At 41.8% G+C, this 18271-nt stretch overlaps 1 protein-coding gene across 1 annotated transcript in view; it reads left to right on the top strand.

Moving 5' to 3' along the window:
- Positions 1 to 18271, top strand: part of LOC136863567 (atrial natriuretic peptide receptor 1) — a 614185-nt gene that overhangs the window by 201552 nt on the left and 394362 nt on the right. The window contains exons 2-3 of the mRNA XM_067139947.2: positions 11114 to 11279; positions 13482 to 13553. Of these exons, the coding sequence (XP_066996048.1) occupies positions 11114 to 11279; positions 13482 to 13553 (238 nt within the window). The remainder of the gene's footprint in view (positions 1 to 11113; positions 11280 to 13481; positions 13554 to 18271) is intronic.

Genomic DNA, 18271 nt, shown 5'->3' on the forward strand with positions numbered 1-18271 from the left:
ATCTTTACTACAATTCCCTAAATACCCTCATAACCATGTGCAGAAATCTGTACCCTTTATTTACAATCATATTTATGTGATTACCGCGATGAATTTCTTTTCTTATATTAACACCTAGGTACTTACAATGATCCCCAAAATGAACTTTCACCCCATCAACGCAGTAATTAAAACTGAGAGGACTTTTCCTATTTGTGAAACTCACAACCTGACTTTTAACCCCGTTTATAATCGTACCATTGTCCACCGTCCAACTCACAACACTATCGATGTCACTCTGCAGCCGCTCACAATCTTGTAACTTATTTATTACTCTGTACAGAATAACATCATCTGCAAACAGCCTTATCTCTGATTCCACTTCTTTACACATATCATTGATATATATATAAGAAAACTTAAAGTCCAATAATACTACCTTGAGGAATTCCCCTCTTAATTATTACAGCTTCAGATAAAGCTTCGCCTACTCTAATTCTCTGAGTTCTGTTTTATAGAAATATAGCCACCCATTCAGTCACTCTTTTTTCTAGTCCAATTGCACTCATTTTTGCTAGTAGTCTTCCATGATCTACCCTATCAAATGCCTTAGATAGGTCAATCGCAATACAGTCCATTTGGCCTCCTGAATCCAGGATATCTTCTATACCTTGCTGAAATCCTACAAGCTGAGCTTCAGTCGAATAACCTTTCCTAAACCCAAAATGCCTTCTGTCAAACCAGTTATTAATTTCGCAAACATGTCTAATATAATTAGAAAGAATGCTTTCCCAAAGCTTACATGCAATGCATGTCAAACTGACTGGCCTGTAATTTTCAGCTTTATGTCTATCACCCTTTCCTTTATACACAGGGGCTACTATAGCAACTCTCCATTCATTTGGTATAGCTCCTTCGACCAAACAATAATCAAATAAGTATTTCAGATATTGTACTATATCCCAATCCATTGCCATAGTATATCCCCAGAAATCTTATCAATTCCAGCTGCTTTTCTAGTTTTCAACTTTTGTATCTTACTGTAAATGTCATTGTTATCATAGGTAAATTTTAATACTTCTTTAGTATTACGCACATCCCCTATCTGGATATTATCCTTGTAACTAACAATCTTTACACACTGCTGACTGAATACTTCTGCCTTTTGAAGATCCTCGCATACACACTCCCCTTGTTCATTAATGATTCCTGGAATGTCCTTCCTTGAACCTGTTTCTGCCTTAAAGTACCTATACATACCCTTCCATTTTTCATTAAAATTTGTATGACAAAGAAAAGCTTAGGTTTAGAATACACTACACGACAGTGACTTGTTTTTGAAACGTATTGCAGGACCATATTTTCGTATGAAGTGCAATGTGAACTTTAAGAAAGACGATCAGCAAAATTTCCACGGACTTCTTGTTTTAGGTGATTCCAGAATTCTAGATCAGTTCCTAAGGGATTGTATTGAAATAAAGAACAAAACGGCGGGTAAGAGAGATCAAAGACAAGACAAAAGTCGTCATTGTGACAGACTGATAACAGTGAAATACTACGCTTGTTATCAGCTGAGAGGAGTGAAGTGTGTAAGAAGTTACACGGAAATGTGTATGGAATAGGCAGAGGTTAACTTAACGCAGTGATTCAGAAGAAACGAGCCGGTACCATTGTCATCATTCCCGATACTGGTAGTGATACTCTTGAACCATCATGGCCTGCCGTGGATTTTACCACTTGTTAGCCACTACTGCAAGAGCTCCTTGTAATGGTCCTGAGAGTTGGAGTTACGGTGACAATGATAATGATGACGACGAGTAATATATGTGAAATGGAAAACCGAATGATATCAAAGGTTGATGTTATACCAAAATAAATTGTTGATAATCACAATCATTTTACATAACTTTGAATTCAGATTGTGTTCTTTATTTTAAATTTTCACCAGATGTGCCAGTGGTTGTTAGAATGTACCATGTTCCTCGGAATAGTTTTAATATGAAGAAGAAATTTGTATTTCCTTCTATATAGAAATGAATGTGTGGAGATGTCAGTTACTGGCATCTGAGGTGGATGAGAAGTATAATAAGTCAAATTATGACATGTACTTTATAAGGTCATGTAGGGAAAAATAATCAATAATTTGTGTTAGGATAGGAAGTGTCAGATTCTATTGCCAGATATGTCTCATATACACTCAATAAAATAAGCAGTTAAACCACATATTTATTCATAGAGCACTTATAATCTTTGAATTAGCTCTCCTTAATATGTCGATAAAGGGGCATGTCAGCTTTTGGCAGAACACTTCAGTATTCATCCCAAAACTCCAATAAATTATAGCACAACTCAAATAGATATATTTTATAATAACAATTGTTGTAATTTATATAATTATAGAACGTTTTCATAAAACGTGTAGCCCACCTGGTAGCCATGACCATTTAGGCATCAAATCTACATGGTCTGACACCCTGGTTAGCTGATTCAAGTCTCGTTGATGGAAAAGAATTTCTCCATCATAATGTTGTATCAACAGATTGCATGCCAAAAGCCTGGATTCAATTTCAAATCTCTCCGCCGTATTCATATAGGGTGAGGACATATGTCGCTGAAGGTGATTCACCTGTTGGATGTGGACGTAAGCAGACCCCTTGTGTTATTCGACAGGAGTAGGCTATGTGCTGACACTGGATTTCACGCACTCTCTCCCTCATTCCCTTAATCGTCATTTCACACTCAGACATGCAGGTCGCCCGTAAGCGTCAAATAGGAGGACCTGAACCAGAGGAGCCGAACATATCCTCGAACACTCCCGGCACTAAATAAATAAATAAATAAACAAGTAAATAAATAAATAAATAAATAAATAAATAAATAAATAAATAAATAAATAAATAAATAAATAAATAAATAAATAAAACTTGTGGGGATGTATTGCCTGCTGCCATTTCTTGATGGGTACAGTACTTTTGTATCCATCTCTTGGCACAGGCCAGAGTAAAGTGTAGCTTCCACCGAAGTCCCAGTCTCATCCATGGCTGTGACAATATGGAAGCTGCTGGGGTATGGGTGGTGCTGAGTAACGACATTCAGAGCACGACTAGTGGATCTGAGTGTTATGAAAGGTGTTGCTCATAGGGTCAGTCGTGCTGCAATAGCACTTTCTGACCCAGTGAGGAAAGCAGTGGCAATCTACCTCACTCCTCATATTGCATAGTACGCCTCATTTTGGTGCTGCCATTGGTTTTTGCGGTTTCCTTTAACCGCATAACCTTTGCTAGTGCTATTTGAGGATCCAACCAGCCTCTGGGCTGATGACCTAACAGAGAGTGGGGATGTAATGTTAGAATAAGTAACTCGCGAGATCATGATCAAACTATCAATATTATACTAACAAGTTAATTAGTAGTCGAAACGATGCAGTTGTGAGACTTGTGATGACTGAATACAATTTTGGATTAATTTCGCCTCCTTTCTTCATTTATTAACTGCAAGGAACGCATTAATTTAGGTGAAGAAAACAAATAGAACTAAAATTACTATGGTCGTAAAAAAGGTTTCCCACACCTGTTGGGTTTTTTCCTCAAAATACTCGTGGTTCTGAATGCGTGCATCAGTCTGTTGAGTTTTTCTTGCGCTAGAGTTTCTCTTTGCGAGTCTTATTTTTGTGCACCTGAGTCAAGATTTAGCCTTTTGATAATCGCCAGACCGAAGTTAGCGTTTTACAAATGCAATTACTCAAAGGAAAATTTAAAATGAAGAAATAGTTTGTGTTAGTGATCATCATGAACTATCGGAAAATCATTATTGTTCATTTATAAACATGGGCGTGACAGCAATTCGGGTCAAATTCTAGTAGAACACCGAAAAACTGGAGACTATAATCTGCTTGTTTAAAAACACCGACGGTTGTGTGAATTTGTTCCTGTTAACCAGTGGTTCCCAAACACTTTTTTGTCTCCCGTAGCCCTTACTACCCATTGTACTAACGTAACCATATCGCTACATCCCCACATAGTCCTATGATAGACCTAATGGTTTTAATAAGATGAAATTTCAGTAACCTACTATGTTCACAACACAGGCATGTAAGTTTTGTTCGCAAATGTGTTGTTATTGCCCATCATTTTATTACGCACTATCTTAAAAAGTAACCAAACCAAACCCCATGGCACAACAGCCCAAAGGGCCAAGGCCTACCAAGTGACCACTACTCAGCACGAAGTTCTGCAGATAATGAAGTGTTGTGAGGTCGGCACGACGAATCCTCTCGGCCGTTATTCTTGGCTTTCTAGATCGGGACCGCCATCTCACCATCATATATCTTTTCAATTGTTATCACGTAGGCTGAGTTGACCACAAACCAGTCCTCAGATCTAGGTAAAAATCTCCGACCTGGCCGGGAATCGAACCCGGAATCTCTGGGTAAGAGGCGGGCACGCTATCCCTACACAGCGGGGCCGGCTCTAAAAAAAGTAACAAAGTGAAAAATTGATGAAAACGCATTATATTTAGTCTCTTGCCTTGTACTATTTTCGATAATGTTGAAATGTAGTGCAATTTTAGTTGTTCGTACACCTTAGTACGTTTTGGAGATAGTTGCTAATAAAATAACAGCCATTACTGTATATAGCTCGTGGAGTTAGTTCAGAGCCCTAAAAATGGCTGTGCGATCGAACTTCTTTTATTTGATAACCTACAACCTGTTTTCCAGTCAATGACCGGGTCAGGGATGGAATGAATGAAGCCCCATCTTGCGACGAGGTTAGGAATTGTGCCGGCTGCCGAAGCCTGTCGCACTCCTCTGGGGTAATGATTAATGACTGACAGATGAAATGAAATGACAGTGGAGAATGTTTCTGGAAAGATAGATGACAGGGAAAACCGGAGTACCCGGGGGAAAACCTGTCCCACCTCCGCTTTTTCCAGCACAAACTTCACTTGGAGTGACCGGGATCTGAACCAGGGTATCCAGCGGTGAGAGGTCGGCGCGCTGCCGCCTGAGCTACGGAGGCTCAAATTCTTTTATTTACTAATGCTAATTTTGGAACAGCTGTTTTGTTGTTGTTGTTGTTGTTGTTGTTGTTGCCGGTACGAAACAAGTCTCACAGTTGCTTCACGGAGTTTTGAACCAATCTCACGAGTTGTGCTCATGGGTAGCCTTTTTCGGGTTTGGGAAAATAGAAATAAAATAGTCAACGGACATTCTTATTTCGAATTTTATTGAAAACTATTATATTCAAAACTAAATTATTGTAATATGGTTGTATTTTACAGTACCTTATATTGTATTATCAAATATAAATATGCGAAGGAAAATAAGACATTTGAGATTTAATATTTAATGTCCTGTCGCTTGTAGAGTACATAAGACCTCTAAACCCATTTCGACGCACTTAGCTTTTTGAAATTAGGTTTAAATGTTGATGAGTACAATCTGAATTCAGGGCTTCCATTGAGCTTTTTCCGATATTTGTCTTTAATGTAAAAATACGAACGGAAAGTTCTCTCTATCAGTTCAGTAGTACTAAATGGTACTGAAAATTGAAGGCTTTTTATACGTAGAAGTCCATATTCCTCACTAATGCTTGCCCGGAAATTTCCAATGGTTTTCATTTTGAAATCCAACTTGGACGAACAATCTATTGAAATTTCAAATTAGCTTGGTGGCCTTGAAGCTGTCTTCATTAAACGGGTCTGCAATCCAAATATCTCCATCTTCACGTTTAGGGAAATGATGCCTAAAAAAATCATGAGGCCTGTCAAGTGTAATACTACGTTATTGCTGACCTCTTAAGATAGGTCCAAGCTGTTGTCATTGAAGAAGGTGTGCAATGTTTCAAAGACTTCAGGTTAATTATATTCAACGCAGGTTTTCCAAAAGTGTATTTCTTTACTTGACTCAATTTCGCTTGAAACGTTAAATATTCTTGTTGAGCTGTTCTGTAACCCTAAGTTGAGTTTACTTATCACTGAAGAGATATCAGCTAAATTAGCAAGTTGCTGAAGCCAGTCACTGCTACATAAAAAGTGTGCTTTCCAAAAAAGGACTTGTAGTTAATGTATGAGTTCAAATAATCGTGCAAGGACTTCTCCTCGAGAAAGCCACCTTACATCGTTGTGCAAAAATAATGTGGAGTGGATACCACCCACTTCTCACGAAGTGCTTTAAACAGTCTGGAATCTGTTGGCTTTTACAAAATTTACTTTTTTGACGCTTGGGCTATCTATGACAGCTGTTGGCAGAGTTGCGGAGGATCAAACAAGCCTTCGGGCTGAATACCCAACATACATACATTAAGAACATCATTATCTTTTTTCAGCATATATTCTTTTGGACGCAAGGCTTTGCCTATGGATACAACAATTGCTCCATGCTACATGATGAGTCACTTCTCACTCCTACGAAGGCCTAAGTAGCAACCAGAAATTGACTTTCCGCCATCAGTGCAAATTCCACAACATATATTATTTTTGAAAGCTGCTTTACGTCGCACCGACACAAATAGGTCTTATGGCGACGTCCACAACAATTAGCCCAACTAAGTTCCTTTTCACAAAAATAGTTAAACATCACGTTGAAGACGTCTTCCCCTATCGTTTGCTGTGTCAATGCATGACACAGTAAACGATTTTCTTTGAAATTGTTATTGTCATTAAGATGCACTGCCAGACAAAATATTGAAGCACCCGGAAGGGGAGGAGCAAAGGAAATGGTACTTCTCGTGTTAGGAGGGTGTGTGATGTTATTTCAGAGATAACAAAATCGAGTCAAATTTACAGAGAACTTGGCATTACCAGCCAACTTATCAGTATGACGTTGCACCCCCTCTGGCCTGGTCGCATGCACTGATTCGATTGCGAAGAGTGTCATAAAGCCGTTGTATCCTCTCCTGAGGCAAGCTGGTCCACAGTTGTTGTAACTGGTCCTCGATATCCTGGATACTGGCACTGGGACAGAGTTGACGTCCGAGTTGATCTCACATATGTTCTATCGGGGATAAAATCTGGGGATCTTGCTGGCCACTGGGTACCTCAACATCAATCAGACAGTTGATGGAGACACGTGCCGTGTATGGACGAGCATTGTCCTGTTGAAAAATGTCACCACGATACTGTCGCATGAAGGTAACACATGAGGATGCAGGATGTCGGTGATGTATACCGTTGTGCCGTCAGAGTTCCATCAATCACTACAAGCCGTGATCTGAAATGATACCCGATGGCTTCCCACACCACGTCGCCAGGAGTAACACCTCTGTGTTTCTCTAAAACATTGAAAGAATGGGACGTCTTCCCCAGGTCTCCGCCATACAGGCGACGGTCATCCGGAGTAGTGTAGAATCGCGATTCACCGCTGAACACAATGCGATGCCATTCATAAGCAGTCTATTCTTCCTGGTCACGACACCACTCCAAACCCAGCCATTTGTGTTGTGGTGTTAACGACAACCTACACATGGGACGGTAATCCCCTAGTCCGGTTGCTGCTAGTCTCCGACCAATGGTGCCGGTTGACACAGAATGTTGCAGGCAGTGTATTATTTGTTTCCGATTGGGAGGCGCAGATGTAAGGGGATTACGATGTGCTGGGTTCACAATACTGTGATTCTCCATTGTGGTGGTCAGACATGGTTGATCAGAACCTTGATGACGAGCATGCCGGTCCTTACGTTTCCATGCAGTCCAACATCGGGCTGCTATCACATCCGAATGCCCCACAAATCTGGATATTGCACGATTCGACCAGCCGGCCAAATGGAGACTCAAACTACACTGACTGACAGAGCAAATGCAACACCAAGAAGGAGTGGTCAGAACTTTATGCCAATTGCAGGGTAGACTGACGCCACTGAGGTATGCTCATGATGTGAAATGCGCCGCTGTGCTGCGCACGTAGCGAACGATAAATGGGACACGGCGTTGGCGAATGGCCCACTTCGTACCGTGATTTCTCAGCCGACAGTCATTGCAGAACGTGTTGTCGTGTGCCACAGGACACGTGTATAGCTAAGAATGCCAGGCCGCCGTCAACGGAGGCATTTCCAGCAGACAGACGACTTTACGAGGGGTATGGTGATCGGGCTGAGAAGGGCAGGTTGGTCGCTTCGTCAAATCGCAGCCGATACCCATAGGGATGTGTCCACGGTGCAGCGCCTGTGGCGAAGATGGTTGGCGCAGGGACATGTGGCACGTGCGAGGGGTCCAGGCGCAGCCCGAGTGACGTCAGCACGCGAGGACCGGCGCATCCGCCGCCAAGCGGTGGCAGCCCCGCACGCCACGTCAACCGCCATTCTTCAGCATGTGCAAGACACCCTGGCTGTTCCAATATCGACCAGAACAATTTCCCGTCGATTGGTTGAAGGAGGCCTGCACTCCCGGCGTCCGCTCCGAAGACTACCATTGACTCCACAGCATAGACGTGCACGCCTGGCATGGTGCCGGGCTAGAGCGACTTGGATGAGGGAATGGCGGAACGTCGTGTTCTCCGATGAGTCACGCTTCTGTTCTGTCAGTGATAGTCACCGCAGACGAGTGTGGCGTCGGCGTGGAGAAAGGTCAAATCCGGCAGTAACTGTGGAGCGCCCTACCGCTAGACAACGCGGCATCATGGTTTGGGGCGCTATTGCGTATGATTCCACGTCACCTCTAGTGCGTATTCAAGGCACGTTAAATGCCCACAGCTACGTGCAGCATGTGCTGCGGCCGGTGGCACTCCCGTACCTTCAGGGGCTGCCCAATGCTCTGTTTCAGCAGGATAATGCCCGCCCACACACTGCTCGCATCTCCCAACAGGCTCTACGAGGTGTACAGATGCTTCCGTGGCCAGCGTACTCTCGGGATCTCTCACCAATCGAACACGTGTGGGATCTCATTGGACGCCGTTTGCAAACTCTGCCCCAGCCTCGTACGGACGACCAACTGTGGCAAATGGTTGACAGAGAATGGAGAACCATCCCTCAGGACACCATCCGCACACTTATTGAATCTGTACCTCGACGTGTTTCTGTGTGCATCGCCGCTCGCGGTGGTCCTACATCCTACTGAGTCGATGCCGTGCGCATTGTGTAACCTGCATATCGGTTTGAAATAAACATCAATTATTCTTCCGTGCCGTCTCTGTTTTTTTCCCAACTTTCATCCCTTTCGAACCACTCCTTCTTGGTGTTGCATTTGCTCTGTCAGTCAGTGTATATCAGGTGCTGATACGCTGCCTCACGCGAGTGTATTCCCTGTCCTATGGGGCACACATCGACGTCTCCATTATGAAGGAGGCGCTAGCAGGCATACGATTAGCACCCATGACAGGATTTCCTCGACTAGGTCGACCGGGTCAACTCCTCTTTCTTCCTTCTGCAGTTTGTAGACAAGTCCCTTGATGACGATGAACCCGAAGTGTCTCTCGTTGCCCCATCGGTTGTACACCAATTGCGCCGGAAAGGAGGGGTCCAGGAAATAGGTCCCGGCGTCAAGCTTCCGGATGAACCCCTCTTCTGCAGCTTCGTAGTCGAAGTCCTCTGGGAGGACTATGTCCATTCCCGCTTCTACCTAAAAAGGGAATGAGCACTGAGAAGTGCTACCTGACTATGCTCTTAGCATGCTCTGAAGAGTGCACAGTCGCAGACAAGTGTTGCTTTTTTCCTGTTTGTCCTGGTAAGTACAAGTTGCCTGACTAGTACTAAAAAGTACAATTAGCCTGGCGAGGAGAGTGACTCAGCGGGAAGCACGTACGTCCGCTCGCTGTGACAATATAATGCCGCTGAACATGCCCCTTATATATCCTACCACGCCTGGTAACAACACTAATCACGAACAACACTAATGCACTTTGGTAGTCGTTCTACCTGTCACAACTGAACGATTTGGCCGTACGGTTAAGGGCGCGCAGCTGTCGCATTGCCCGATCCCCTTGGGGTCCCTCGTACCAAGTCTCCAATCCCGGAGAATGACGCCAAGCCCGCCGCGGCGGGGAAATTCTGGATGAATGTGGGACATGACGTCGGGCCTCGTTCCTCTCTGCCCGGGCCATGGCCCTGCGGGCTGTACTGCCATCATTGGTGTTTCGTGCTTGTTGTTTAGGCTTGTCTACCAACAGTCCGAATTTCTTTTACTATTTGTTTTACGTCACACCGACACAGATAGGTCTTATGGCGACGATGGGATAGGAAAGGCCTAGGAGATGGAAGGAAGCGGCCGTGGCCTTAATTAAGGTACAGCCCCAGCATCTGCTTGTGTGAAATGGGAAACCACGGAAAAACATGTTCAGGGCTCCCGACAGTGGGATTCCAACCCACTATCTCCCTGATGCAAGCTCACAGCCGCGTGCCCCTGACCGCACGGCCAACTCGCTCGGTGAGCTAGGGAGTGGCCACGGTGATCTGAATTTCCTAGAAAATATTACTAGAAAACATATAGATACTTTGATACTGTTAACTGGACAGCGATAATTCTACATAACGAGAACCACATTCATTACATAATAAGGAGCACGGTCAGATGTAGGTATAAGACTGTAGCTGAAAATAGCCCAACTTGGAGGTTCGTATTGGACTATAGGGACTTGCAGATTGCACACTGGAAAGAATAAGTCAATGTCATATTTAGATGCACAAAGATCTTCATAAACATTGCTACGTTTGCTCAGGACATGATGGCCTATAGGGTAGTGTTTTGACAACCGGACATGAAATCCAACCCACATTCCTCCATGTTAAAAAAAACCCGTGCTTTTACCACTTGAGATAGACACGCCTCTTGCCTTCCAAACTCAAAATACCTTTCTACGTAGATTAATTAAAGCTCACCCTGTAAGCGTCATGGATATTAGTTTAGTATTTAGAATCCACTGTCTATGCAGACAGCTGTACAGAATTATCTTGCAGGTCTTTCGATTTGACGCCGTATAGGCGATTTGCGCGTCCATGACCCCCCGACCAATTGGAATTAACCAATGAAGGTTAAAATCATGGACCCGGCCGGGAATCAAACCCTAGACCCCTTGGACCAAAGGCCAGCACGCTAACAATTTATCCATGGAGCAAGACAATGTCTTGTAATGCAGGGCGTAAGAATAGAGAAGCACACTGTTGTGGTTGGTGTTTCAGTTGTTTGGATTTTCTGTTTATTACAGCTATCCCTCGTGTTCCGGGGAGACGGCTCCAGGACTGGCAGCTGACATGCACTTCTTGAACAAGGTGATCGCTTTCATTGGTCCAGCGTGTGCCTTCGCACTGGAACCCGTAGCTCGTCTAGCAGCCTACTGGAACACACCCATTATTACTGGCATGGGTGATCAGGTACTAAAATTATTTTGCCCTTCCGATTTTATGTTTTATTTGAGTTGCAGCTGATGTACAAATACATTTAAATACATAGCAAGTCTTCGTGACGATATCCAGGATTGATCGAAATTAATCCACCAACACGTTAACCAGTAATAATTTTTATGTATTTGATTAATAATCTCAATTCTCCTTTGATACACGTCAATCATCGGATGTTCCGTATCTCAACACATCGCTCATGGGCTGCAATAGTGGCACAACTCAAAAAATGTGAAATAGGAGTGATTGTTTCATTATTATAAGCCGCAAAAACCCAAGATAGTCCAAATAATCTAATAAAACATTGCAGCAACATCTGAAAACATCTAGGTCATGGCTTCGGCAAGGCGAATGAAGGAGCAATTTTTAAGTAACATTTTTATTAGCTGAACTCCTATCGATCCACTTTAGTGCCGCTTGCTCTTTATTCCGTAAATTAATCGTATTGTTTCTGCATTTCACTATCAAAGGAAACTTTGTACTCATTTATCACAGAACTTGCCGTTTTTTGAGTTGTGCCACTAATGAAGCCCATGATGAGCGGTATATTTACGTCTGTCTGGTCCTTCTTTTTGAATCAGATGTATCTATAGAAACCGGGCCAAATCCACAACAAGTGCCGGCCCCAATAAATTGGGAGAAAAGGCTAAAAGAAAGAAGAAGAATATACCAATAGTAGGCTCTGTTACAAGGAAAAATAGCTTCATTTAAAGGTTGTAAGAACACAATAAAACTTCACAAATCTGAGCGCACTTTCCATTGGTTTACTTCGCGGCCTTCACGAGCGTAAGAAATAGGTCATTAGACTATATTTATTGGATAATATTCACACAGGGCTGAAGATGAAAATTAATGTGTTCATTTATCTTGCCATTGTCGCCCCCAGTTGTTGATGAAAATTATATTATGTAAAATTTTCATACCAGAGTTTATCCTTCCATTTTAGAAGTCTAGAACATCGTAGTCAGAAACTTCGTAAGCTTACTGCATGCACCAATTTTGTGTGGAAACCAATATTACGTAGCACATATGCTTGCATTTCATTGAGCCTATAAAAGATGCGGATGTAGTATTGAGAAAGACATTAATTCAATATTTGCCAGCGCATGAAATGGAATACCGTAGAAAACCATTTCAGGGATATCTGACTCGCAAGTGAATAATCCACGTATCTTACAAGTCTATGAATACTCGTGACACTGACAACCCGTGGCTGACAACTATAGGACATAAGGAATCAGTAGAATTTTTTTCTCATACAGAGTTTCATAGCTACACATACATGTACGAGTATTTGAATATTTCTGAAATGTGTGAGGAGATTTTTGTTGGTGAATCATTATCATCATCATTATTATTGACGTTTTGGTAAATTCATAGCAGGGGATCTCAGCTTAGAAGATGTGTACAAAAAAAAGAGATGCATATTATATGTCTCGAGGAGTAACAAATCTCGCATTTAGTGAATGTTTGATACATTTCCCCCTACATAACCTGTCAGAAAATGCCTACATGGATCGGTTTTCGATCTGCGATGTATATAAAAAACTTCTTCAGTGAAATATTGTTTGAAATTAAAGCAGTAGGTCGACTACGACATTATAATGTGGAAAGGAACACTAAAATATATGTATGCTTTGTGAGGTTTCACTAAGTCATATTGAAATATGAGCCTTTACGTTGTCAGACTACCATTTCATATGACGTATTACTGGACAGCGCACTATTGCATTTGGTTAGGCGATCATCTTCAATGCTCGTGGTTCCAGAATAAAATCCCGGTATCTTTGATTGGCAATTGAAGGAGCTCAAATAAGAGACACCAGTATCCGACTTGTTAAATAAACCACTTTCAGGGTAAAAATTCCTGAACTTCAGTGTCTCTTAAAGTCGATAGAATTTCAGGAGGTTTCAAGCACATGGCATTGAGTCAGTTATTCACATCCTCAGTTGCTTCTTCCTTCTGGTTTTGTTATTTGTGAGTTATTTGTAGGAATTTCCAATTCACAGTCCCTTAGCTTGGAAATGAAACCGAAATTCACTTCTAATCTTGTGGAATATATATACGGCTATATATATCTTTCAAAAGACACAGTATGAGAGGATTCAGGTGTAAAATTTTATTTCAGTTTCGGAATGCTCCAGTAGAATACTTATGATGGTTTTTCTTTGCAGCCACCCTCGGAAGAAGCGCTCTCAGTCACTTCTGGAATTCTGAGCCGACTCAACAAGTGGAAGAATTCGTCGGTAAGTTATCGCTATTATTAACATTATTAGTATCATCGTCATTCCTATCATATCGACGAAGAATGTTCTTTCAATATTCAGCCCAAGGTCTCCTCTGTATTACCATCCATCCTTTTTCCTTCCGGTAATTACAATCTTCTAACCTCATGCTAAGCTACTATTCATCGACCTCTTAACCTAATTGCTAAGATCCTATTTCTTACTACCAAGAATTCAGCACGGCTCTATTATTAACATCAACGATTGCTCATATGTTCTTCTAGGTGGGTTCATACAGCTATTCTAGGCCCTGAAAACACGACTGAAATTAGTTTCAGATTAGGAACATGATGACGTACACGAGTCTTCTTTACTACTGCACGCCTTTTAACACGTTGGCTGCCAGAGCGGTACATTGTACCGCTAAGTGAGTGTCTCATGAGGCCACGGCGGTACAAAGTACCGCTGACAGGTGTTGCTATTTGACTTTCCCTGCCGGGCCGGCGGACCGCTTAGCCGTTAAATTCGCTATGCTAGCGTACCGCTATGGCCTCAGAGCAAATCCTGGCGTGCTTGGTTTCCAAAATATAGTCTTTATTTTTTATTAATCCAACCTCCTCTTATTGGCAATATGTGAGTATTTGTCCAATCAGTTTAGCCATGCGCTTAGGTGTGCCAGGTTAGCTAACTCGCAAGCTCAAGATTTTGGAGATAGTGGACTTGAATACTACTGTCGGGAAACCTCGTTATGGATTTCTGTGATTTCCCATTTTCACGCCAAGCTTATGCTTACCTAATCAATAGGCCACACTGACTCCTTCCAAATTGTTGCACCCATACCTGAGCTGATTTCTACGGTTATCGCAATAAATATAACGTAAAAATGAGCGTATTTGCACTTTCTAAATTGACAACATAGGAAAATTTTACATTACCGCTGAGCATTTGGCAAGGAGTAAATAGGAAATAAATATCCTTCAAATTTAATTTGGTGAAGAGTTTTTTGTGTTGCAAAATGTAATAGACCAGTTTGATATGGACACTACTTACCAGAGATCTCATACTGAATGGCTAGCGTCATTATCTTCCGAGTTCAAGAAGAAAACGGTTTCATTTTTATAACTAACCTCTCCGTTCACTGGAAAAATAACTTAGAAATATCTCGCAAGTATTTCACACACACCCTACTGTAAAAGAATGAGTGCCTTGCGATTGTAGTCCTAAGCGCTAGTAAACAATCGTGGCATGCTCTGTTATCTACAATGTGTACTATCAAGCGATGCAAGCTTCTGGTACCGCTAGACTGTACCGCTCTGGCCGTCTAGGCAAAACCATGCAGTGAACTTTTCTGTGGGGCCACGGCGGTACCTCGGGGTGCTGAAAATTTTTATTGTATTTCGTACGTACATTGAACACTTAAGTGAAATATCACTTCGAATTTTGCTTTACTGCTTATTTACTACACGCATAATAGAAAAAAATGCTTTGGCCACCGGGACATTTCTTGCTATGTGTCCTGGCAGTCAACGTGTTAATATCTGAGTATTACGTTACTTTGATTCATCATGGCCTATTAACATTACGCAGGATACACTGTGACGGAATTGGTTTTGTGTTCACAAAATGGTCGCTTTCATCTGTCATAATTGAAACTATAGATCTTAGTATAAAATGCAATGTTCTCACTATTTATTCCATTGAAATCGTCTTTTGAAACTGAGTCTTAGTGCTTTCAAGCATGCATCAGGTCCTGTATCCTTCAGAAGTAAATTACCTTTCTACTCTATAGCTAATCAGAATAAAGAAGAAGAATTATATTTATAAGTAGTAGTAACTCAGTAAGCCGTATAAAGTTGACAAGGAAGGGTACCCAACTGCTGTCACGCACATTTTGAATCTGTATAGTGTGTTGAATAGCCAATATCGAAATATGCTTGCCATGCAAACTACAGCTGCCATAGGCAAGAAACATAGCTGCCAAATATAGCCAATGAATACAAATAAAGACAGGAATCTTCGTGCAAATTAGTCCAAACGTCGCTGAATAATGTATATGGGCGAGAAAATGGATTCACTAACGTTTAAATACTGGAAATAAAATAAATTACGCACCCGTAGCAGTTCAAGTGCAGTAGAAATGAAGACCGATAAGTTTTTTGCTAGTGAGTTTAGGTCGCACCGACACAGACAGGTCTTATGGCGGCGATGGGATAGGAAAGGGCTAGGAGTTGGAAGTGGCCGTGGGCTTAATTAAGGTACAGCCCCAGCATTTGCCTGGTGTGGAAATGGGAAACCACGGAAAAACATCTTCAGGGCTGTCGACAGTGGGATTCGAACCCACTATGTCCCGGATGCAAGCTCACAGCTGCGCGCCACTAACCGCACGGCCAACTCGCCTTGTGAGATCGATAAGTAATCCGTGGTCTAGACATAAACATCTTTCCCAGTGAGCATATCGAATGAACGCAAGCTGAACACAGTCATCTTTGAAACATTCTTCTTCCAAACCACTCTCGCAACAGTATTCAGAAGGTGTCTGAAATGATCTTGGATGTACATCGGTGTAACCACATTTGAAGAAAGCAAATCGGATCCATTGTTTGAATCTATTTTCCGAAAATTGGAAGTGCCCTAACGATTCAATGCGAAGAAATTGTTCTCTTTGGCACACTTCAACTGTGGACGATAACACTATCATATCTGTGGTGAACCGTACCATACTTTTGATTGGACGGGAAAAGAAACCGTCCGCTGGTTGTACCAATTCAATATATTTTGCAGGAATCAGCTTCTTGTGAAATTGAACATCTTCTGGAACTGTCTCATTGTATAGATCATTTTATTTGATATACAAGAATCAACAGAAAGAAGAATTCGATCTCTGCTGTGCAAATCCGGCCATAACACCTGCTCCAAGACCAATTCCAAATCCTGTTGTCATGTTTGCTGATTTGCTAGCATATTTTTTCACAATGGGTAATTCAAGTGTCATGCTTGTTGGAAATTTCCCACTGGGTTTCGAGACAAGACCATACATGTGTAGAAGAATGGTGCCATCTATTACAATAACAGGCATTATCATGTATGAATAGGTGGTTGCTGCAACTGCAACTGAACCGACGGTGCCATAAATCGTCTTTGTTCCTTAATGGCAAGAGCTCTCCCAGAACGTAACTATTTACAATATCTTGACTGATCTACATTAATTATCTGCTCTGGTGTTAAATTGTACTCTTCAATGAAACACCTTACTTCCGTAACAAATTCTTCAGCTTTCTCTTCTATATCAGCGGTATCACCAATAAATCTGCTGCCAAATTTATGTGTGATGTTGCGAGAAACAGTCTAGTTTTTTCTCTTGAACCGCTGCAGCCATGATTTGGAAGGTGCTGTTTGGATCAATTTGTGCTTTAAACGACATCGCCCATATTCGTAGCATCCTGTCGGGTATAATTCCATGTTTTTCCGTATTGCAATGAACTGATCACTTACCTCGTTATTTATACTTTCTTATAGCAGCTTTCTGTTTTTGCCATGTCGTCTCAGCGTCTTTTCGAAGTTTTGCAGAACTGTCTTGTTTTTATTTGTTGTGCTATTACGGTAGTGAATTTGACTATAGGGGATATGTCTAGGGCTACTCCAGGAGGCCACTATTGAGGAGGATCATTTCCTCTTGGCTGCTTCGTCCAGATTTCGTAAGCATCAGCCAAGTCACCTTCAAGAAATTTTGTTCTATTCTTCTTTGGTAGTGATCGAGAATACGAGGATCCACTGTTCTCGTCACTGTCACATTATGCTGGACCACTTTCTTAAGTCGTCTCGTTTTCGACCTGTAGAGCTTCTCTTACCCTCCATAACAGAGTCCACAATCCTATATTTGCAACTAGTGCTGTGGCCCCATTTATTTCTATACCTCTTATCTTAAAATCGTTAGAAACTGAGTCTAACCATCGTCGTCTTGATCTCCCTCTACTTCTCTTACCTCCATAATAGAGTCCATTATTCTCCTAGGTAACCAATCCTCCTCTATTCACCTCACTGGATCGCTGGATCATCCCCAAAATCACTTTCAATATCATCTTCATCGGCGAATTCTTCATCTGCCATAAGCTATACTCTTCAACAAGAACTTCTTCATCAAGTAGTTGTTTTCCAATTTTTCGAAAACTATGCGATCTGCCCTAGTTTGCTTTTCCTCCGATATATCGAAGAAATCCACTAAAAACTTAACGGCTACATCTGGTTTATTTTTTTATTAACATATTGACATTTGGTCCGTAAGACCATGCTGCCAGCTTTGTACGTTTAGAAAACAGGAAGAGCAGCATCTTTACAACATGGGACCGTTCATGGCATTGTGACTAATTGTTGATAGAAAGTCACGGTACAGGAACTTTGGTTGGATGAGAAGAGTTTAACTATAGACTATAGAACAAACGTATCACAATGTTAAATTGGCTTCACTTAAAAACTTGGCTATTGCTTGATATATACGGATATCATAGCTGTTGAACAACGACGAAACGGAAGTGGGAAGTGGAACTTTGAGTTTTAAAAGCGTTTGATATGAATTGGTTACTTGTAGTTTGTATCTAGTGCATCCTAAAATTGTATGGTTGAGGTCTGCTTCTTGATTGGGGTCAGAGGGACAATTTGGGGAGTCTATAACTTTGAGTCTGAACAGATGACTGGGGTAAGATGCATGTCCAAGTCGCATTCTGATAATTGATGTGATATGG

Source organism: Anabrus simplex, chromosome 2, assembly GCF_040414725.1.
Source record: "Anabrus simplex isolate iqAnaSimp1 chromosome 2, ASM4041472v1, whole genome shotgun sequence".
NCBI classification, from domain to species: Eukaryota; Metazoa; Arthropoda; class Insecta; order Orthoptera; family Tettigoniidae; genus Anabrus; species Anabrus simplex.